This window comes from Haliotis asinina, chromosome 9 (assembly GCF_037392515.1).
Source record: "Haliotis asinina isolate JCU_RB_2024 chromosome 9, JCU_Hal_asi_v2, whole genome shotgun sequence".
Lineage (NCBI taxonomy): Eukaryota > Metazoa > Mollusca > Gastropoda > Lepetellida > Haliotidae > Haliotis > Haliotis asinina.
Window position 1 is genome coordinate 54,534,033 of NC_090288.1, and position 24,676 is coordinate 54,558,708.

The following is a 24,676-nucleotide window of genomic DNA, read 5'->3' on the forward strand; positions in this document are numbered from 1 at the left end:
AAATGCGAGAGATGCCGAAAAAGAGACTTCATCAAAATGATCAGTTGTCACACTTCCATTCTTGTGGTAGCTCCCTCATCTGGAGAAAGCCCTGCTCTGAACTGGTGTCAAGAGTCAATGAGAAACAACTTCCACAGATTATAATCCATTTTTATTTCCAAGATGACACTTCAAGAGATCATACTGAGACTGACATTATGCTGAAGTTTACAGTTTCCATGTGAAACACTCAGCCTCTCACCTACTAAATACACATACAATAGGGTTAGCACATTGGCATGTTGTAGAAAAATCACATGTTAGCAGCTAGCACTATAAACAAATAAAAAGTTCAGAAAGCCACATACAATGTTACTCTTGATTAAATTCCATAAACAGTAAAATGCTATATATAAAAAAATCTATAAACTTTTCCCAGGATATTCCCAAACATCCTCAAAATTTGCAGTAGCAGAATCCTGTTCTCTGTATTAAACTAAAACAAGGTTCAGTAGTGTCATGCAAACTCACATTAACACAGTTGTCCAACAAGTAGTGGAGCTCGGATGAACACTTCTTCAACAAGGATCTCATAAAACAACAAACTGCTTACCATTTGTGTGTTCACACAACGTAATGACATTACATACAATCAACAATATGCACAATGGAATATTCAGAATCATCCATAATCATTTGAAAAAAATATACCAACTGTTCATAACATAATAATAGTAATAAAACATTTCACCACCTCAATGATTTCCTTCATGCAGTAACAGAGGCCTTTCCTAAATGCAGTGTGTAACGGAGGCCGGTTTCCTTTAAGGAAAACAATGGATATACTCCTGTTGTACAGGAGGTTGGTTAGTTCACTGAGCCATGATCTGGTTGACAGTCTTGACGATATTGTTGGCACTGATTCCATACTTGTCAATCAGTTCAGCAGGTTTACCGCTGCGTGGGACCTCCTGGACTGCAAGTCGCTTCACGATTATGTCCCTTTCCAAGCTGACAGCAGATTGTACAGCTTCTCCTATTCCTCCTGAAGACACAGCCCAAAACATAATTTAGCACTTGGATTTGGAAATCAAACATGGACAAATGTTAATTATATTACTGCATGAGAGGTTTCAAATAGCATTAATTTGTGCTGATAGTTTTTGTAAACAGCCACATCACTACAGAGGCCAATTTTAAAGAAACATAGTGAAACTGGCACCCCACAGGACCAAAATACATGCTGGTTTAGACAGGGTGCTGGATTAGACAGTGGCGATCATTTTCCAATATGGCTGCCATTTACACTCATCAATCTCTTTATCTCTATATCGATGCATACTGAAACACCTTTTCTTGGAGAATGGGACTAGAGAAAGGTAAAATGTCACTTGCTTGAAAACAGCCAATGCAATCCACCAGTGTTTAAAAAGCATAACCGCGCGAATTCTACAATTGTGGGATCAAAATTTTATGATGGTTTTGACAGTGTGCTGGATTAGAGAGGCGCTGGTATTGGCAGGTACCACTGTATTTCTCAATCAACTGGTCTGCACTTTGAAGTAAATATGTGAACATTTATGATGTGATATTGACGTATTGTGATACGGTGATGGTGTAGTGTGATGTTGAGGTGAAGCGATACAGTGATGGTGTAGTGTGACGTTGAGGTGAAGTGATATGGTGATGGTGCAGTGTGATGTTGAGGTGAAGTGATACAGTGATGGTGTAGTGTGATGTTGAGGTGAAGTGATACAGTGATGGTGCAGTGTGACGTTGAGGTGAAGCGATATGGTGATGGTGTAGTGTGATGTTGAGGTGAAGCGATACAGTGATGGTGTAGTGTGATGTTGAGGTGAAGCGATATGGTGATGGTGTAGTGTGATGTTGAGGTGAAGTGATACAGTGATGGTGTAGTGTGACGTTGAGGTGAAGCGATATGGTGATGGTGTAGTGTGATGTTGAGGTGAAGTGATACGGTGATGGTGTAGTGTGATGTTGAGGTGAAGTGATACGGTGATGGTGTAGTGTGATGTTGAGGTGAAGCGATAAGGTGATGGTGTAGTGTGATGTTGAGGTGAAGTGATACGGTGATGGTGTAGTGTGATGTTGAGGTGAAGCGATACGTTGATGGTGCAATGTGACGTTGAGGTGAAGCGATATGGTGATGGTGTAGTGTGATGTTGAGGTGAAGTGATACAGTGATGGTGTAGTGTGACGTTGAGGTGAAGCGATATGGTGATGGTGTAGTGTGATGTTGAGGTGAAGTGATACAGTGATGGTGTAGTGTGACGTTGAGGTGAAGTGATACGGTGATGGTGTAGTGTGATGTTGAGGTGAAGCGATATGGTGATGGCATGGTGTTGATGTGATGTATATGGTGATGGTGTGGTGTGATGTTGAGTGAGTGAGTTTAGTTTTACGCCGCTTTTAGCAATATTCCAGCAATATCACGGCGGGGAACACCAGAAAATGGGCTTCACTCATTGTGCCCATGGGAGGGAATCGAACCCGGGTCTTCGGCGTGACGAGCAAACGCTTTAACCACTAGGCTACCCCACCGCCCCGGTGTGATGTTGAGATGATGTGACATGGTGGTAACATGTAGTGATGTTGAGGTGAAGAGACAGTGTTATTGTGAGGTTGTGGATGTGGCAGCGATGTGGCAGCGATATGGCAGCGATGTGGCAGTAGTATTGTAGTGAACCTGTACCTTCTGGGTAGTGATCCTCCACAGTGATGATTCGACCACCAGTCTTCCTAGCACAGCTGATGATGGTGGCTGAGTCAATGGGTTTGATAGTGAAGGGATCAATGACAGTGACGCTGATACCACTGGCTGCCAGAGTGTCTGCTGCCTTGATGGCCTCCACAAGCGTCACGCACGATGCCACAATAGTCACAGCATCATTGCTGCCTTGGCGCAAAATCTGAAGTAGTATCATTGCCACATCTTATCACTGGAGTTGTTTTCTATGACCTTATATAACTGTTTCTTAGTTTTTCTGCTGAAGGAGTAAGAGTATATACTCAGAAACATCATGCTCCTCAAAATAAAGAAGTTGACTTCCATAAATTCTTGTCTGTATGTCTATTACTTCTAAATGATTTGACAGCCCCGACAAAAAATATGTCAACGAACGTTTCAGGGTCTCATGTAATTTACTTTGTTATGCTAATGGACAAGTGTGTGTCAATTTGGTCGAATGAACATAGTCTAACATTATTTTGATTTCCAAACATTTCTTAAACTCTTCACTGCAGATTTCTAAAACTCTTCACTGTACATTTCCTAAACTTTTCACTGCAGATTTCCTAAACTCTTCACAGCAGATTTCCTAAACTCTTCACTGCAGAAATATCAGAGATAATATATTCATATTGAACTTTGAATGAGCAAGTTTACTTTTATGACACTTGTAGCAATATACTAGCAATGTAATAGTGGGGGAAACCCAGGTCTTCAGCATGACAAACAACTGTCCTCAAGAACTGTTCTTAATGGGTGAGTGAGTAAGCCGCATTTAACAATATTCCAGCAGTATGTTGGCAGACCCACCAGACTGTGCTGGATGAACATTTAAAGGAAAGACATGATTTATGTGCTTTTCAAAATTCTACCACTAAAGGTGGTTCTGATGCCATGGATACATAAAACACAATCACCTTGTCATGGCTAGGGATGACTACTGAGGCAACTATTATGATAGCAACCATTTATTGCATTACTGCTGCAATACTACTGCAACAGTTTGTTTTTCTCCTTGAATTGTCTCCCTTGAATTATTTCTCAAATGAATGTATAGCTCATGTGAAACAAAAACAGCTTAGTGGTTTCTTCTAATAACTGACACAAAACTTGAAACCAGATCAAGTAAACAGTCAAAGAAGTAAAAACTCAAAGAAGCTGCAAGTCTGCACCTCGTTAACCAGCTCTACATTCCCATGTACCAATACTTACCTTCAGGCCTTACTGATTGTAAATATATTTACCTACAACCTCTTCTTACGAAAATCCAGGTATGTGTCAACTTTCCCTCCCAAAACACTTAATCAGACCAGACAAACATGCTGAACACACAAGATGTCACTATCCCCGACAAGAGGATATGTTAGATATAACTGTGATTGGAAATAACTGATTGTACAGCACAAGCTTGCTAAATCTCTTTGGAAAGCGTTCATGTAACTTCAGTTGAAGAGTTTTGAAGATGCCTATTCCCATTTTGCACGGCTAAAATCCTTGGCCATTTTGTGTGAAACAAATTAAGTAGGAAACCAATTTCTATGACATTGTGTAGTGTGACTAGTGACACTTTCAGTTCAAAATGTATAGATGGAGTGATGACAGAAAGCACAATTAGTTTTATGTCCTACTATCACACAGTTAATTGTAATCTTGACTGGTATCATAGATAACAGGCCCTGTTGTTCCTGTTGTTTGCACGGTTGAAATGAATATGGAAAATTTCCTTGAAAAACAGTATCATTGAATCGGATATTACATCTTGACCTAAGTTCATAATATGAAACAATATATGAGGAAGGCACGACACCATCACTGAATGCACCATGGTTATCTAAAGAGTTGTCTCCCATGTGCTACACATCAGGCACTTAGTGGAATGTAATGACAAACCAGGTTTGAGTGAGAGAGTGCTAAGTGATCAACAGCATGAGCACAAGTCTATGCAACTGGGATATGATGACGTGCCAACCACGTCAGAAAGTGCAATGTTAAAGAATGGGAGTTACAGTTAACCTTAGTAAAGGTTGCTTTGTGAAAGGAGCCCCATCATGTGAGCCTGTTCTCACACCATCTTTATCAATTCTCTATTGCTATAATGATGGGGAAATGTCAGGTTTTTGACACCAGTGGGAACTAAAAGCTTCATTTTCATGTGAGAAGAAAACATGCAAATAGCCAGGCCACCTGACCATGACTGCCCATAGAGTGAGTGAGTGAGCAGGGCACACCAGAAATATCTGCCCACAGGGAGATGTAAAAATAATGGAGTGTGTCTACAAAACGAAAAAGATAACCAAATTTCAGTATGTGTAGAATAATAGTTGCTTTTCTTAACATTAACAAAGTTTTCATCCCTTAACATATTCTCCATTTATGTTCAACAGGGTTTTCTTTCCAAAATTCCTAAAATGTGATGCCTACATTTCATAACAGCTGTATTTGTTGCTATTTGAATATTCCATTCTACAAGCAGCCTGTCAGTGCCCATTATTTAGTCTCTAGAAAATATAAAAAATATTTCTCAATATTCACCTTAGCTTTCCCAATTTGAAACTCCTCATTTGCCTCATAGATGATGGAAGTGTTTGGGCGTGAGACACGGATGAAGCAGATCCCCTTCTTATTGGCAGCTAGTTCAACAGCCCGCTCAGCGGAAACAGCATCACTAGGGTAAAACACAGTTGACCCTGGAATGGAGCGGAACATCGCCAAATCCTCTAGCGCCATCTGTGAAGGGCCGTCCTCACCTGTAGCATACAAGTGGGTCATTAAGTCATGTGATGGTCTTGATCGACCAGTAATACAACATCTTAAAAACTGACTTTTTCTGTTAACCTTCAAGCATGGCTGATGCTTACTGACTGAAAAACAATTAGTATGAATCAAGACTCGAACAAGTGTCAATTACTATTCCCCTTTACATAGTCATATTGCTATTTTTCATAATACACAGCGTGAGTGAGTGAGTCTGGTTTCACAACACAACACTGCAATATTCCAGTCCCTCCTGGATTCCGCGTTTGCTGAAAAATCACAGAATTTACCTTGCCATGCTGAAAAGCATCTGGTATGCGGAAAACACATCTTGCAGAATCTGTACAGAATTTGCCACTTTTCTGCTGGGGAATTTGGCTATTTTAAAAACTGAGTGAAAACTGAACTGACGGTCAGCCGAAATGAAAAGTAGAGTTAATGTCAAAAGTAGGATTGGCGACACATAAAACCACAAAAAGGACTCACATATTTAATGTGGCAACATTTTCAAAATAAACATGATATAAATATATTTATTAATAAAGCAAGTTTAAGGCATCATTAAAATAATAGTAGATGAATTTTACGCTGCAATTACATTCTCAAAATTGATCATTTTGAGAACTTAAATTATTTCAGATTTCTTTCAGGTATAAAATTGTTCGCATCAAAGTTACAACTGAGAGAAGACAAATACTTTCAGTGAGTGTTTAATTCTCAAACACAGAAAAAGGTGTGGGTGCATTGTCATCAAGCTTACTCAATATGTGATGTGTACTGCCGATTTAACTTTACATCTGTGTTTGACAATTAAACCATGAAGGTCTGTATAATGTTTTTGGTTTTTTTTCTAAATATCTTAACCGCAGAATATTTTGCAGAATACTGAAAAATGGGGTGCCGAACTTGCTTAAATTTGCCACGGAATTCTAAAAAAAATTGCTGCGGAATCCAGGAGGGAATGAATATCATGATGGGGGGACACCAGAAATGAGCTTCACACATTGTACTCATGTTGAGTATCGAAACCGTGTCTTCAGCATGAAAAGCCAATACTTTAACCACTGGACTGCCCTACCTCCCCATGATTATCCTTGTAAATGTTGTGTAGTATAGTTTCCAAGCTTGTCTCTGGGACCACATGATCTATAATGCTAATAGGAGTGCCTCATAACTGGGATATCTATGCTTTGAAGATATGGACAGACAACACTCAAGCTTTCGTCAGCATCTCATAGGATGACATCATCCTTACCGATAGACACTCCAGCATGAGACCCCACAAAGTTGGCATTGGTCTGGGAGATGGCACCAATTCTGATCTGGTCAAAGGCCCGGGTGAAGAAGGCAGAGAAGGTACTCATGAACACGATGGTGCGATCACGGGTAGCACAGCCAATCCCAACGCCAATCATGTTTTGCTCAGCTATGAAACATTCAATGAAGCGGTCGGGGAAAACAGCCTGCGAAAAACAAAATATTATTACAGCCAGTTGTAAATGAAGGTGAGGTGAAATGGGGCTTTGGATCTATACTTAAGAATAATTTGTTCATATAATGACATGTATGCATGCGTATGTGTGGCTGCTTGTACTAGCTTAGACTTATGTTGGTTTCATAGTGCCATCTTACTAACATACCATGTAACTGCTAAGCATTAATATCCTACAGAAACAATATACCGACACCAAGCCAACCAGTCCTTATTTACCCATTAAAGTTGAGTGTTAGGTAGGGACCGACAAGTACCGTATTTTAACGTCTCAGTATGACATGAATGGGGATTGAACTCATGACCTTCCCTGCAGATGCACTAACCACTTTACTACAGAGGCAGTCTGTAACATATCAAATGTTCTTTAAGTGTGTGTGCATGATTTGTGCCCGTGTGTACCTGTCTCTGCCTGTGTGTACTAGTTATCATGTCAAATATTTCTATCTATCAAACTGAGACACCAAGCTGCAGTTAAGCTAGGCCTGGTAAATATCTTGAAAGGAGTTAACATGGCTATCTTGGTATAAATCATATCATGCATGTAGAAGTACAAATCAACTGAGTACAAACCAGTGGCTGATAGGATAGGAACTGCAAATTAACACAATAGTGCAGTGGGGATTGGTTAATCCAAAACCAAAATCTTGCTTCTCTATAGGATCCATAAGTAGATCATGGCACTTTGTGACACCATAGTAATTAGAGTGACAAAAAGCATTTGATATCTTTTTGAATGGTCTCATGGTTGTCAGTTGACAGTAAGGAACTGATACTCCTTGCAAGGTTGACAAATTTCCAATCTTACCATCACCAAATTAGCCAATTATTACAACTGTCAACAGATATGACAGCCTAGAATGTTGTACACTTACTAGTCTTACCGGATACTTATATAGCACTCATATCCACACAACTAGTACACACTCTAGGTGCTGACTCTGTCCAGTCTATTAAGTTCATATTTGACGCTCGCACAATTTGAACCAGAACTACTTCTTGAAAAAATGCTTGTCACGGGAAATCTGTTCTTGAAAGCAACGATATTGTTGACAGAGCTCACCTGGAACTTGTTGGAGTACGTCGAGTTCTTCATGTCACCATCAAGGGCCACAACTCTGTTGTTGTTCTTCCCTATCTTTAGCAAGGCATTACCATAAGCCACACGGGTAGCAATCTGAAAGATATCAGTTAGTCTGATTAGATGAATCACAACATGCAGTCTTGTTGGGCTGATTCGATGAATCACAACATGCAGTCTTGTTGGGCTGGCAACAAGTCACTGAACAAGAAATATATTCAAAAGATGATGATGACATAGGCAAATATATTCTGCACAAACATAGTAGAGATTTTATGTGACACAATATGAGCTGAAATGGCTGCCCCTCTCAGTCATTTCATCAAATGACTCAAAATGATTAGTCATTTCATCAAATGACTGATTTCACAATCTGACTGTAACATATATTGCTAAGTGGAAGGAGAGTACTAAAATGTTTCAAAGTTCTGCTCCAGAAATTAATACTACCACCAAATTCAGTTGCAGTCAAACTTGTTGTCATGGAAAAGTATCTCATTCAGAAATCCAAAATTACCAAAAGGCACCAGTTCACCATCAGACCTACCTATGTGCCAAGTTTCGTGAAGAAATATTGAACGATTTTTAAGTTCTGCTCCAGAAAAGACAAATGTGCACAAATGGGCGGATGTCACACTCAGTAATATTCCAGCTATATGGCAGCGGTCTGTAAATAATCGAGACTGGACCAGACAATCCAGTGACCAACAACATGAGCATCAATCTGCACAATTGGGAACCGATGACATGAGTCAACCAAGTCAGCAAGCCTGACCACCCGATACCGTTTGTCGCTTCTTACAACAAGAATGGATGCTTTTCAAATTATGAATGGGACTCGACCTCAAAATAGTACTAGAATCTGCACATTACTGACGAGGTGTAATCCCAAAGGCAACATGCGTTACATAATGCAGTCCTTATTACGCACTACACATTTGTCACACAACGTGTTCAACACTGTTCCTGTTTATACCTGATCATCCTTCTTGTAGCTTGGGGGTTCTCCCAGCCTCACGTTGGTGATGTCAACATCTGGGACCTTCATGGTGGGCACTGCTGGCTTCAGGCCAAAAGGGCCGTTGTTTGTCATGATGGCCTTGATTGCTGTGATACACTCTTCACCCTTTGCACCAAGGGCTTTGCCATGCCAGTTCTCCATGTCCTCAATACCTACAACACACCAGGACTTCCTGCAGACATGATTCATACAAGATTCATAGAATCAGGATACAAATCCCTCCCACACTGATACAGGAGCATGTAATCAATGAAGGTCTTGGCAATGACACCACTTCACACCTCATCTGTACCAACCCTTTGATAATACAGGTATATACCCTACCTATACAGATCCTTTGATGATAAGGTATACATCCCGTCTGTACAGACCCTTTGTTCATACAGGTACACAACCTATTTGAACAGATCCTTTGATGATACAGGTATAAAACTCACCTGGACAACCCTTCCCCTTGTAGGTCTTTGCAATGATACAGGTGGGTTTGCCTTTGTCTTTACTAGCATTGAAGAACACCTTGCATAGAGCCTCTACATCATGGCCATCTACAACAGCTGTGTTCCACCTAATAAGACAAAACACAGGATATCAGATTCTTCTGGGAGGATCACAGGGTCAGCTAATATTTATAACCCAGTTTTAGGAAGCAGTGATGTTAACATGGGGGACTTGGGCAGTGTTCACAAATAGTGTCTGACCCTCTGACAAATCTGGCAGATTTGCCAATGGTCAGATAGAAGTCCCCAAGCTGCTGGCCCCAAAGTCTGACTGAATATTTATTTGTTATTTGTGGCATGTGAGAGTGTTTATATATTTATGTTTATAATGTTTGTCATTACATAATGTTAATAATTTTAATGCCAAAAATGAGAAATATTAAATCTGGAATGTGTCTTTAATTTTATTCTGTGGGTCCTGTGAATTTTCAGTTGGTCAGACAGACATCTGAAACTTACAGACCCAATGTCCTGTTACTTTGAAACACCATTCGTGAATACTGCTTGGGTCCTACTTGGGTCAACAATCTCCACAAAGAGACAACATAGGGATGTTGGGATCTACAAGGGTCTACAATCTCCACAGAGGCACATCATGGACTTGGGACCTACATGGGTCAAAGGTCTTCACACGGACAATTTGGGAGAGTTGGGACCTACTTGGGTCAACAATCTCAAAACAGACACAAAATCGTGGACTTGGGTAAAAAATCTCCACATGGAGACAACTTGAAGAGTTGGGATCTATTCAGATTTGTCATCCCAACAGACAGACAAGCATGGAGGCCTGAAACCTACTCGATCATTGGGAGATGCTTTTCTGGATATCACAATATTATAAAACTGATCCCAACTTGGCAACAATTAATCCAGCAAAGTGCCATCTACTAACCCAAAAGCTTCCAGGCGCCTCTTGTATACATCTGTTTCATGTCCCAGACTTGTTGGCTGACTCTGGCCAAGACGGTTGATGTCGAAGATACAGACAAGGTTGTCAAGCTTGTAGTGGCTGGCGAAGGCAATGGCCTCCCAGATGGAGCCCTCTGCACTCTCCCCGTCACCTATTAGACAGTATGTCCGGTAGCTGCAACAGAACAAGTACCTCTAATAGTAGAACATCTAAGTGAGTGAGTGAGTTTAGTTTTACGCCACACTCAGCATTATTCTAGCTATATGGTGGTGGTTGAACATCTAAGTAATGAGTGAAGGAGTGAATGAGTTTAAAGTCATATCGGCAGCACGGTGCATGTATATTACACAAACCAGCCAATGAAGACAGTAAAACCAAGGAGATATCACAACATATAGAAGTAAAACTAGCATCTAACTCAAAAACTGGATTTCAAATACGGAGAAGACAGTATAGAAATGGGCCATAGATCACCAAAAACTGAAGGTTTCTATACGTAATGGGGATAATGCATTTACACAATCCACGATAAAGTTCTCCACCAGCATAATCCATTTAATAATGATAATAATAATATGGATTCTATTATTGTGCTAAACTCAACACCAAATTGTGCTCAAAGTTCCACATGAGTTCATAGATTTACAATCTATTGCCACTGAACATGTAGGACTGAAAATGATACTTGAACCGAGTTAGCATTGATTTTAGATTGATTGGGCGAGGGCTACATTCAACGACAGCATGATATGCAAAGAATTTTCTACCCAATGTCTTGTATTAAAATGTAACATACCATGATGAACCTATGCTTGTTGTTAAAAGCCATAATCCACAATGATGCACGCACATATACTAACTGTATATAACTAAATATTGGACAGACAGACAGACAGACAGACAGACAGACAGACAGACAGACAGACACGTATTTACTCAACCCACTCATGATGCATCTACGTAACCCACCATGCTGTACGTTCAGATAACCATGATGCTCATACATGATCTACCATATCAGTCCCTCCTGGATTCCACGATCCCGCAGTTGCAGAAAAAATCGCGGAATTTACCCTTCCATGAAGAAAAACATCTGGTCCACAGTAAAGGCATTTGTGTGCAGAATCCGTGCAGAATTTGCCACTTTTCTGCTGCGGAATTTGTTTATTTTAAAAACTGAGTGAAAACAGACTGTCAGCCGAAACGAAAAATAGAGTTAATGTCAAGAGTATAATTAGTTACACATAAAACGAACGGACATATTTATTGTGACAACATTAATTTTCAAAGTAATCATGATTAAAGATACATTATTAGTAAAGCAAGTTCTAGACATATTTCAAATATTAATATTAGATGAATTTGACACTGCAATTACTTTCTCAAAATCGATCATTTAGAAAGTTGAAATTCTTTCACATTTCGTTTAAATATTGAAATTGTTATTTGCATGAAACCGGAAATTGTCTGTCTGCATCAAAGTTAAGAATGAGAGGAGAGAAGTAACTTTCAGCAAGTGTTTAATTCTCAAACACAGAAAAGGGTGTGGGTGCTCTATCATCAAACTTACTCAAGATGTGATGTGTACTGTCGACTAAACTTCATATCTGTGCTTGAAAATTAAACCATGAAGGTCTGTATAATGTTTTTGTTGTTTTTTCTAAATAATTTAACCGTAAGAATGTTTTGCAGGATACTGAAAAATGGGGTGCATATGGACAATGTTTTTGTTGTTTTTTCTAAATGTTTTAACTGTAGAATGTTTTACAGAATATTGAAAAATGGGGTGCAGAATTTGCTTAAATTTGCCGCGGAATTCGTAAACATTTGCCGTGGAATCCAGGAGGGACTGCCATATGCATACATGCAGTCCACCTTAATGCATGTACGTAATCAAACATTATGCATCTTCACAAAATAAGAATCATATTTGTTCACTACAGAGATACATATCCATATCAAGTGGACCAGTTGATACACAAACAAAAAAAAACCCCAAAGAAGCCATTTGTAAACATAAGGAGAGCAGATACAGTTGAAATCGATAATTCTGTCGAGCAACTCTCAGTGAATGTTATTTTATGCCCTATTTCCAAAAATGTTCATTTGAAAAAAAGGTGTTTTGTATGCATTGTATATTGTTTATAACAATGGAGCTGAAAGGCCAAAACAACAATTGTCTGGGGTACTGGGGTAATCTTAATGTAATGACTTAATAAGCCAAGTGCCCATCACATCCTTCATGTCTCTGAAGCACGAGTTTGCCCATGGAAGAACACAACAATCTCCACCCTGGACGACAGTGAGTGAGTGAGTGAGTGAGTGAGTGAGTGAGTGAGTGAGTGAGTGAGTGAGTGAGTGAGAGTGAGTGAGTGAGTGAGAGAGCGAGTTATTGAGTTAGTTTAGTTTTACAACGCACTCAGCGATATTCAAGCTATAAGGTGGCGGTCTGTAAATAATCTGGACCAGTCTGGACCAGTAATCCAGAAATCAACAGCATGAGCATTGATCTTTGCCATTGGGAACCAATGACATGTTAACCAAGTCAGCAAGCCTGACCACCCGGTCCTGTTAGTCTCCTCTTACGACAAGCATTGTCGCCTTTTACAGCAATCTTTACTAAGTTTAATCTTAACAGTATTGTTTGTCATGACACAGTCCTTGATAAATGTATTCACCTGAAACTGACCACAGTAAGATTCATTTGACAATGAGAGTATCAAAAACGAAACAAATAATCCCCAACAAATGATAACATGAAAACTGACCAAAATAGTAGCCACAGTATTGATACTTACTACTTGCTGAAAAACATCAAAAAAAAAAAGAAGTCAGCTGTTTGCAACATTACAGACCTTGTTAGATAAACATGCTTAAGGCATGCAGCATAGTTAATAGTATATTTGCTATGGGTGAGGTGAGGTGAGGTTGGATGAGAATAGGTGAGGATAAGTTTGGTGAGCTGAGTGAGGGTGAGGTATGGTTAGGAGATGGTGAGGTGAGTGAGATGATGTTGAGGTTAGAAAAATTGAGGTGAAGTAATGTCAGATGAGGCGAGGTATGATTACAGGTTAGGAGATGGTGAGGTAACAATGTCAGATGAGGCAATGTATGGTTACAGGTTAGGAGATAGTGAGATGAGGTAATGTCAGATGAGGCGATGCATGGTTACAGGTTAGGAGAAGTTGTGGTGAGGCAAAGCGAGATAATGTGGTTGAGGTGAGGCAAGGCAAGATGGTGCTGATTGTTGCTTAAGACATTTACACATATACAGTGGTGATCACCAACCGGAGTAACAAGAAGATTAATGTGTTTGAAACACACGTGGATTGAACCAAACGAACTTATCATCAACATGGCACATGACATGGTTGTCTCTGAGGACAATCAACAGAGCACACAGACCTTCAAGCAGAACTTCATTTCATCAAAGCATGCTGGAAACTGAGCCGAAAACATGTAAATATATGCAAGTGTTGCTTTACGCCACCATCAACAAATTTAGCACCACGCCAACAATGTTAGGGCCAAACCTGGACAAGGCAAATGTACATTCACGCTATGCCCTTACAAGTGTTAGTTGTGACGTTAACACAAAGCTGAATTACTTACTCTGCTTTATCAAAATATTTGGCCGTGTACGCCATGCCTGCAGCGACGCTCAGTCCTTGACCCAGTGACCCTGTTGCAACATCAATGAAGTTCAGTCTCTGCAAGACAAAATAGATGCCATAAGAGGGAGTGCATGTTGTTTCAGAAACATCAACAACACTAATACCAGTTTTCCAGAAACACCATGGAGCACAGGCGACTATGTTTGTCATAAGAGGCGACCAACGGGATCGAGTGGTCAGGCTCGCCGACTTGGTTGGCACATGCCATTGGTTCCCAATTGCGCAAATTGATGCTCATGTTGTTGATCACTGGATTATCTGGTCCAGACTCAATTATTTACAGACCGCCGCCATATGGCTGGAATATTGCTGAGTGCGGCCTATAACTAAACTCACTCAATCACTCATGGAGCAGAGGCTTCACCTTTGGCAATCACATGGGGAATCAAACCTAGACAGTCAAGAAGAATTGCTATAACCACTAGTTTAGTCTCTCATGTTTCACATAAAGTTATTTTCATAAACCACAGGTGACACAGGGAGTTTCAGTTAAAGGTTTTGCACAAAATGGAAGGAACTCAGGTAGTTTCATATAAAGGTATTAATACCTTCACACAAAACTCGATGTGTCACCTGTGTTTTGTGTGAAGGTATTACAGTACATAAAACACAGTTGACACACAGAGTTTCAAGTGAAGGTATTACATAAAACACAGTTGACACAGGGAGTTCCATATAAAGGTATTGCACAAAACAAAGGTGACAGGGAATTTCATGTGAAAGTATTGCAGTACATGAAACAAAGATGACACAGGGAGTTTCATGTGAAGGTATTACATGAAACAGGTGAGTTTCATGAAAAGGTATTGCACAAAATGCAAGTAACACAGGTAGTTTCATGTAAAGGTATTACACAAAACACAGGTAACACATGGAGTTTCATTTGAAGGTATTACAGTACATAAAACACAGGTGATACAGGGAGTTTCATGTAAAGGTATTACACAACACAGAGGTGACATACCGGAGTTGGATGTCCCTCAAGATCTGAGGAGAGTTTCCGAAGGTTCATGAGATCGGACTCAGGGAACAAACCTGCCTCAGCCCAGGCAGCATACAGAATGGGAGCAGCATGGCCCTGAAACAGAGGAATGCACACATCATGCAAGAATACAATATTGTAGATTGCAGTTAATTAATAAATGTTTCCACAAGAAAAGAAAGCTGTGTGCCCAGTCTTATGAAGATGGCAAGATGTATTACTGGACAACTACAACTTTCTTTCATGAAAGTGAACCTGGCATTTCGCCACTTTAGCACTTATGCGATATTCGAACATGGTATCTGGGGACATGTGAAATGGACTTTACTTGCTATGTTCTACGTCCAGAATTTAACCTGGGACATTGATGTGGCATGCACATATTGAGAGAATGCACTTGAGTTTATGCAATGGCACATCAGCTGTCACTGGAGAGGAAAGTTAAAACTGCCCAGGTAGGTATCATTCAGTTGAAACAAAAATCATAAGAGTGAATGAGTGAATTCAGTTTTATGCCACTTTCACAATATTCTTGCAACATCCATCATGGGACATCAGAAACGGGTTTCATACACTGCACCCATAGGGAACTGAACTCAGGTCTTTGGCGTGATGAAGAAACGCTTTAACCACCAGGCTAAGAAATGTGTAAAATTGAGACAAAAGCTGATCTTGACACATGTTTACTCTATGATCTGTGTTCCCTACCTTGGAGAGGACAAACCTGTCCGCTGAGGCACTTCTCGGCTCTGTAATGCTGTAGCGCATAGTGTCGAAGAATAACACAGACATGATCTCGGCCATGGAACAGCATGACGTTGGGTGACTGAAACAACAAAGTCACACACAGTTACACACAATGACATGTAGCGTTCAATTAGGAAGTCTTCAAGTCCTCAACTCCTCCTTTTCACAGTACAGAGCAAGCACTACCTGCAGTGCCTAAAGACAAGTAAATGTCATACAAAGACAAGTAAATATTCCACAAGGGAATTTCATACAAAGACAAGCTAATGCCCCATGTTATTAAAGACTTTATACATATCAACAGCACATCGTATTATCAGTCTTAACTCCCTGGATGATTAGCCTGCACCATGTTATCAAAGATTATACACTCCTCACAAAAAAATTAAGCAACAAGTATTTTCAGTGTAATATCTTTATCAGTCTCTACTGTGAGTTTTTCTGACATGTTACTGAAAGGTAAATAGGAAAATATTCAAAGAATACATATCCTTTAGTGACTGTCACACTGATTGATCTGCATTGTGCAGATCAGTTCTAACAAAGAGCGGAGAAGAATAGGGTAGCCTAGTGGTTTGAGTGTTTTCTTCTCACGTTGAAGACCAGGGTTTGATTTCCCAAATGAATACAATGTGTGAAGCCCATTTCTGGTGTCACCAGCTGTGATACTACTGATGTATTGTTCTAAGCAGTGGAAAACCAAACTCACTCACTATGGGAGACAGGAAAATGGCTACAGTATTTCAATTAAGTAACATGTAGCTCGGGTAACATCAGTGAGGGATGTAATGGTCATAACAGAATAGGATGACCAGTGCATGTACAGATAGTCAACCGAATTTGGGCTGATCTGTGACAGGCAGGCCGGTGTGGTATAGCGACCTTGCTGAGAGATAGGCCTATCTCCATAACAGTTGGGTCAGTAGGGCAGTATCCTCAACAGCATGTCTAACAGAACCATAGATCAATATCACATAGAGAGACTGACTGACCAGTGTCCAATATGAAGGCCTTGTAAATATGATGAGCAGCATATAAAGTATGGAAACTGACTGACCATGTATTATTATTACAGTATATTTATACAATGCACATATCCATGCAACTGGTACATGCTCAAGGCGCTGGTATGTTTTTTCTCCCCCGAACACATGGACGTCAGTCTCAACGTCACAATGTCCCATTCGTACCACTAATCTAAGAAGAATGTTTAAGTTCTAATTTATCCACTAGATCAAATAGACAAACTCTTATTTTTTTTTATTAAAATCAAGTTAGTAATAACCAAACATTTTTGTCCATGTGAAGCTGAAATAATTACACATACTGGAAATATGTTCAAGGTTTCTGTCAAATACTTTTCAGCCTACTTTATGTATAGTGTCTTCACAAAAAAAAAAGCTTGCAATTTCACCAAAAGCTTATTCTGCTTGGTGTATTCACCTATCTAGCTGTTGCTTCTGGCTACTTTCTATTATCTAAGATTAGTAACATTATGTTAACAGGTGTATCACTGAAATAAACATTTCGTAAAAAAATATGCAGTGTGTGTATCCCCAAATAGTATTTCATACCCCTCAGTAATTGTTTTCACCCATTATTAATCAGTTTTAAAAAGTTTATAATGCTCATTCCTCCTGACAAACAACTTTTTTCACCTAATTTAACTGGTGAACACAATATCGCCTCCACAGTGAACTGCTGCTCCATCCAGGATGTAATTTTCAACACATCACATGTAAACAGTCACCAGGCTGTGAAGGTGACCTACATATTAAAGGACTTCTATTGAATACTATCTTGGGGTAGGGGAAAGGGTACAAACCAAATATTTCCCAACAGATCAACTCTGTGACATACGAACAGTTCACCTAAGTGACATACGAACAGAACACCCTGCGACATATCAACAGTTCACCTTGTGACATACCAACAGTTCACCATAGTGACATACCAACAGTTCAGCTCTGTGACATACCAACAGTTTACCATAGTGACATACCAACAGTTCAGCTCTGTGACATATCAACAGTTTACCATAGTGACATACCAACAGTTCAGCTCTGTGACATACCAACAGTTTACCATAGTGACATACCAACAGTTCATGTCTGTGACATACCAACAGTTCAGCTCTGTGACATGCCAACAGTTCAGCTCTGTGACATGCAAACAGTTCTATGACATACCAATAGTTCAGCTTAATGACATACTGAGAGTTCAGCAAAGTGACATGCCAAAACAACACCAAGAATATCAAGATTACATACTAACAAGCACCAAAATACAAAAGAATGTAAACTGCAAACCACAGGAGCTCACTAAATGATAACCATAAAACCTGGTTCGGTGAGTGAGTGAGTGTGTGAGTGAGTGGGTGGGTTGGTGAGTGAGTGAGTGAGTGAGTGAGATGGCTGGTTGGTGAGTGAGTGAGCGAGTGAGCGGGTGAGCGGGTTGGTGGGTGGGTGAGTGAGTGAGTGAGGTTTAATGCGACACTCAGTGATACTCCAGCTACATGACAGTGATATTTAAATAATAATAATACTGGGCCAGACGAACCAGTCATGAACATCATGAGCACCTGTCTACACAAATGGGATATGATAACATGTCAAATAAGGCCGCAAGTCTGACCACCCAATCATGGTATTCACCTCTTAAGACAAGCAAGGGTTACTGAAGATCACTTGTAAACTGAAGATCACTTCACGGATCAGTTAGAGGATGATCCCCATGGTGACCAATGTCAAATAGTACTAGGTATATCTTACGCACTGATTGGTGATAATAGAATACAAGACATCTCACAGACTGTCCGAATGTTGCGTTTGTTATCTGAAGAAATAATAGGAGATGGAAAGTTATCAGAAGAGAAATAACTCAGATTTCTGTGTCTATTCATTTAGGTCCATCATGCAAATTCACAATCTTGGCTGTGGGTATCTTCGTGCTTTAGATAGACTTCATACATACTTTGATAAAGAGTATGATTAACAATACTGTATACAGCTTTCATAAAGAGCATCGTATAAAATATGAGAGTAAAATATGGCAATATTTGTGAAAGAAGAATACCAAAGAGAAATAAAGACAAAAACAATTGAAATAATTAACCAACAACTGAATCAATTAACCAGCTGCTGCAGGTCCCAGCTGAAGAATGAATTATCATCAGCGAATGTGACAAGTTTTATTGCCCCAGTCAATGTCAACAGTTAACCGAACTATTATTGTGCATCTCATTGATATTCTAGACATGGTAGAGTGGAGAGACTGCATGTAAATGGGTTGACTGATGCTAGGTTACAGAAACAGAAATTGACCATAAAGCACAAACAGAAAGACAGTCATTTAGCTTAACGCAGCTTTTAGTTTGTTCAAGATTCCAGCAATATCATGGCAAGGGGCACCAGAAATGGGCTTTGGACAATGCCCCCACATGAAACACTGAGATGACCAGGATTAACAGTGTTTGATTGAATGAGGGAGTGAGTGGGAGAGTACTTCAGTGGGTTACTTTGCTTTGACAAAATGTCAGCTTTGGCAAACATTATCACCATGCACAATGACTAACTGTGTGAGTGAGTGAAGTTTGATGCCACTTTAGCAATGTTCCAGCAATATCAAAGGGGGCACCCAAAAAGGGCTTCATACATTGTATCCATGTGGGGAATCAAACCCACGTTTTCGGTGTGTCGGGTGAACACTTTATCCATTAAGCTACTCCACCCTCCAACTTGACTAGCACTTTTGATAGAGGCACATGACTAATTGCATTGAACAGGAAAGCCATTCAGACGAGAGATTTATGCAAACAAATCCGGAAACAGTACAACTTACTACAAGAATGACTTTGTCTATTATTGACAAATTCAAGAAGCAGTAAAATCCCAATCTAGTCTATTACTGACATTCCAAGAAATAGTAACATGCCAACCCAGTCTGTTATTAATCAAGAGACAATCATATCCCTAACTAGTCTGTTATTGACAAATCAAGAATCAGTATTTTATGCATGCATCAATTAACTCTAAGTTTATGGAAACAGACAAAAAATGGCCTGTCATCTAGTGAGTCAGTTAAATGCAATGGAATGACTTGCAATTTGTTATGCTCACTGAAGAAATATAAACATGACAATGCAGGCATTTGTTTAAACATCAATCCACCGACAGGCAGGATTTCGTAATACTACAGAAACCAAGGCTGTGCAGAATCACTGCAACGTAAGCAGATTGTGGGGTAATTCAGTAATTCATACAGGATTGTAAATGCAGCACTTACTTTTGAAAATACGTAATTTCGATAGAAGTATATACAAATTGATTAAGGCAAGTATTTGCATCTGAAAGGATTAGCCACGGAAATGGGACAGTCAGAACCTATGGAAAACCTGCAAATATGAATAGATATATTTTATAATATTTTGTATTTCATAATTGATATGGTGATGAAAAACAATATCTTTAAGAAACGTTTTGCCTCTGAAATTGATATAATATATCAGTATAAATGAAATCAGGTGTGTAATGAGTACACTATGAGTCAAATATGATACATATCACAAATACAGGGCAGAGAGTACAAAACACTGGGTAATGAATTTAATTCAATAACAAGTTAGTAGTTAATGCATTATTCACTACATTTTGTGAAACAATGCCAAACATATTATTTGGTATGTTTTGACCATGTGGACAGTACTAATGTATCATGGCAATGACCACTGACCACATAACTGTCAAATTAAACATACAGAAATGTTTTTTTATTATCCTGTCAGACTTGGGTACATTTCATCTAATATATGTGGCTTTGATAAAACATCCAACATGGATACATATTATCAGTAATATAGTTCAATCCAATTGAAAACATTCAGTTTTGTTCGTTGTCTAACACCACACTCAGCAATACTGCAGCTATATGGCAGCAGTTTCTAAATAATCAAAAGTGGACCAGACTATCCAGTGATCAACAGCATGAGCAATGATCTACACAACTGGGATAGGATGACGTGTCAACCAAGTCAGTGAGTCTGACAACCCAATCCTATTACTTGCCTATTACTATAAGCATGGGTTACTGAAGACCAATTCTAATGCAGACAGTTCAAAATAGATGACACTGGAACAGGTTAAAAACAGAGAAGTCCTACAAATTGGTTGTGGGTCAATGGCTCCAAGGTATTATGTCCCTACACTATCTGAATCTTGTGGATTAAAATCGGACATTAACATTGGAAAACACGAATCATGATGAATCAGCAATATGATAGATCAATGATTCCTGTCTAACTGATCAAATGAAAAGACTGTTCTTCATTCAGCTTTGATCATATCAACAATACTATCAACTAATACCCAATTTGTTCGGTTTGTGTGAAAATTTGTGGCCCACTTGAAAAAACAATCACCAATGAAAAGTATGGCAAACAAACTTCTGATCTCACACCATGAAGCCACAACTAATGGCTAACAGGTATTTGAGAGCAAGCTGGACTTCCAATCTTTTCACTATAGCTTTTGAAAGCTGACATGTGATATAGCTCATGTGGGTACTGTATTTTTTAATTTTTTTTGAGAGGGTGTAATGAATGTTGAGTGGGTATTTCAATTTCTATTATCCACTACTTTCAAATTTATTGGCATTTCAGTGATTTTCAGTATGTACTATCAATATGTCATACCTTATCAAAACAAAAAACATTATAGAAATGATTTCATAACAAATCACTAATCCTATACTGACAGTACAACACTAGACCTATACTAATTGTGCAACTTATTGCAATCAATGTCATTTTTATAATGCAAGTAATTTTTATAAATTTATTTCGTATGCATGTTTTGATGTTTTTGTGTAGCTATCATTTTTAATACATAACTGGTATGTAAGAATTATTTTTAAGCGTGTAATTAGAAATTTTCTATGCATATTTTACCAGGATACACAGCTTATCTGGGCATCTGCATAAGTATATCAGAACACCATACCATGGACAAATGATGGGGGATAATTTTACATAGGCCACAAAGTCACTTAACAGGAACCTGTTTACCAACACTAGTTCAGTGTACGATGGCTCATTCATTTCTTCTTCATTGTCTAAATATCCACAGATGGAACAGTAAACCCTGTTATTTAAGTAATGCCCGAACTCCATATACCCAAACTGCCTATCTGTACAAGTAGGCCAAAAAAGGACCATTGCAACAACCTGTTTCAGCTTTTGCATACAAAAACATGTTACATCAAAACATTGACATGGTCTAGTGGGCGGGGTACCCATCTACCGAACTTAAAGTTAATGGTTCGTGACAATGACTGTGATACCAAAAGATCGTCTCAAGCATGTCATCAGTGAACTGAAAAGACCTTGTGTGACAAACTGAGACCCTCTGACCCAAGTCCCTGAGTAAAGACATACATGACCCCTGTGCGAAGACCATCTATGCATAGACATATGAGCCCCTGTGCTCTTACAAAATAAGTTACATACTAAGAGTAATATGACCCCCTGCGCACAGACATACATGACCCCTGTTAACTAAAATAAGTTACATACTGTATATATAATGGCAACATGAGTAATATGACCCCCTGTGCACATACCACTGTGTGTGGACGTGACCTCCCTGTGCACATATTTTTAGTACATATTTTTAGTAATATGACCCCCTGTGCACAGACTTATACCTACCCATATACAGACTATTACCATCTTTACCAGGCCATCAGTTGTTTAGAAGTGCTTAGCTAATTTCTCCTAAAATAAGAGTTTCATCTGATTCTTGCACCTCAATTCTCTGGAGTCATATTATAGGATAATTTTTAAACCCAATCAGCGGTAGATTTGTGGAAAGTGTGTGAGCACAGCTGATCACTATTTTCCAGCTTAATAAAAACACATGACACTTGAATATGTCCAGCAGAACAGCAAATACAATTAAAATGCTGAAACACCATGCTGAGAGAAAACCATCTATACGTCATACAGTCTCATTAACCACTGACAGTGAGTAGCTCTAGTTTTACACTTCTTTTAGCAATATTCCAGCAATAACACTACTGAAAAATGGGCTTGACATATTGTACCCTTTTGGAGAATCGAATCTGGGTCTCCAGTGTGATGACTGAACACTTTAACCGCTATGCTACCCCACAATAAAACAATCAACAAAACAATATGTCAGCTTGATAAGAGACCACTGACTTTAATTGTTGAAAAAGACACACAATGTTTATTTGTTATGTAGTATACTTTCTCATCCTTCGATCCTCCAAACGGGTGCTGAATACCCCAGATCAACATATTTACAGGCTATAATGAACAAATTTTGATAAAAAAAACAAAGGTTAACCCATACTTGAACAGTTTAAAACGTTTACCCCTCTGAATATACACCACACTATAATGGACATATTGCACAGAAATTTAAAGTTGCAGGATTTCAGAACAGTTCTTGTTCAAGGATATAAACGGACCATAATGCAGAAATATGAATATATCCTAATACAATTTCTCTCCAGGAATATCAATGAGCTGCGTGTGAAGTGACACATACATGAAGTGAATTGTTTTCCGGTTTTCACAACTTCAATAGATATGAGTTGACACATTCACTGACAGGTCCCAAAACCCACGCTGCTTGCATAAAATGCATGTTCATGGTCAACTGAGAACTTACCCCGAGTTGCTGGCATTTGTTGAAAGGATGCTGTTTATTCTGAGCTTATTGGCGATGTCCTTTAAAGTTTGTATTTTCTTCGCATCTGGTCTGTGGTATTCACTCATTTTGACAGTTGTCACAAGATACTTCTTCCCTTTCCAAATTCTGCAAGCGAACTTCGCAGGCCGGTGTGCGCTGAATGGCCTTGACAATGAACCTACGACCCTATATGTTGAGTGCCAGCGCCATCTGGAAGGTGCACCAGGGAAAGATAACACCCTTTTACTCGTCGCCCACGATTCACGAATATTCCGGTGTAAGAATGTTTCAGAGTTACAGGACATCGGATCTTGTAACTTCAGATGTCTGTCTGGCCCAGTGAAAATTCATAAAACACACAGAGTAAAAATTAAGCACACACTTCAGATTTAACAATTCTTGTAATACTGGCATTGAACTTGTTACAACCAGGGAGCCTGTATAGAGGGGGAGAAGAAACTCATCGAAAAGCCGTTGAACGTATGTCTCGGGTCGTTACGTAACCAGTGTAGCCAATATGGTGACAGTGCAGTATTTAAGATTGAGCCCGGTTTATTTTCAACGGATGATTACGTTCGCTGAGTGTTATAACTGAAATCCAACATGTAGAAGATAGGTTAACTATTTTGTCACTTCAGTTTAAGTCAAATATATGGTGTCAGTGTCCGTATTAGGACAGTAGATTTGTAGTAAAGCTCACCGGCTTCTATTCTCGATTCACCGCGAAGATAGACTAAATTATGCCGATAAAAACTTCTTTCACACATTCGTTTAATTTTTAGAAGGAGAACATACCTTTAGTTGAAAGGTTTTTGCAAGTAATAGTGACAGTTTTATGACTTACAAAAAATTGTTAGGGTGTAATTGAGGTGGGTGAAAAATATGACATTTCGCTATTGAAATGCTACACGCCGTTGTTTGAGTATTCCTAGTTACTTCCTCAAAAACATCTTTCACATACACCTTTAATTCATATGAGGGGAATATACTATCAGGTGAAATGTGTTTCGCAAGTAATAGTGATAGTTCCATAATCTAAAACAAAATGTTAGGGTGTATTTGAGGTGTATGAAAAACA

General features: G+C 39.2%; 1 protein-coding gene across 1 annotated transcript; it reads right to left on the reverse strand.

The window, feature by feature from the left end:
- Window positions 1-134: 134 nt before the first annotated feature.
- On the reverse strand, window positions 135-23,788 carry LOC137295736 (transketolase-like protein 2). Its single transcript, XM_067827258.1, has 12 exons — window positions 23,578-23,788; window positions 15,848-15,965; window positions 15,122-15,235; window positions 14,096-14,193; window positions 10,466-10,657; window positions 9,514-9,641; window positions 9,032-9,228; window positions 8,038-8,151; window positions 6,738-6,945; window positions 5,261-5,475; window positions 2,693-2,909; window positions 135-1,024 (listed from the first exon to the last, which is right to left on the reverse strand). The coding sequence occupies exons 1-12, from the start codon at window positions 23,682-23,684 to the stop codon at window positions 852-854; spliced, it is 1,881 nt and encodes a 626-aa protein (XP_067683359.1). The 5' UTR covers window positions 23,685-23,788; the 3' UTR covers window positions 135-851.
- Window positions 23,789-24,676: the final 888 nt, after the last annotated feature.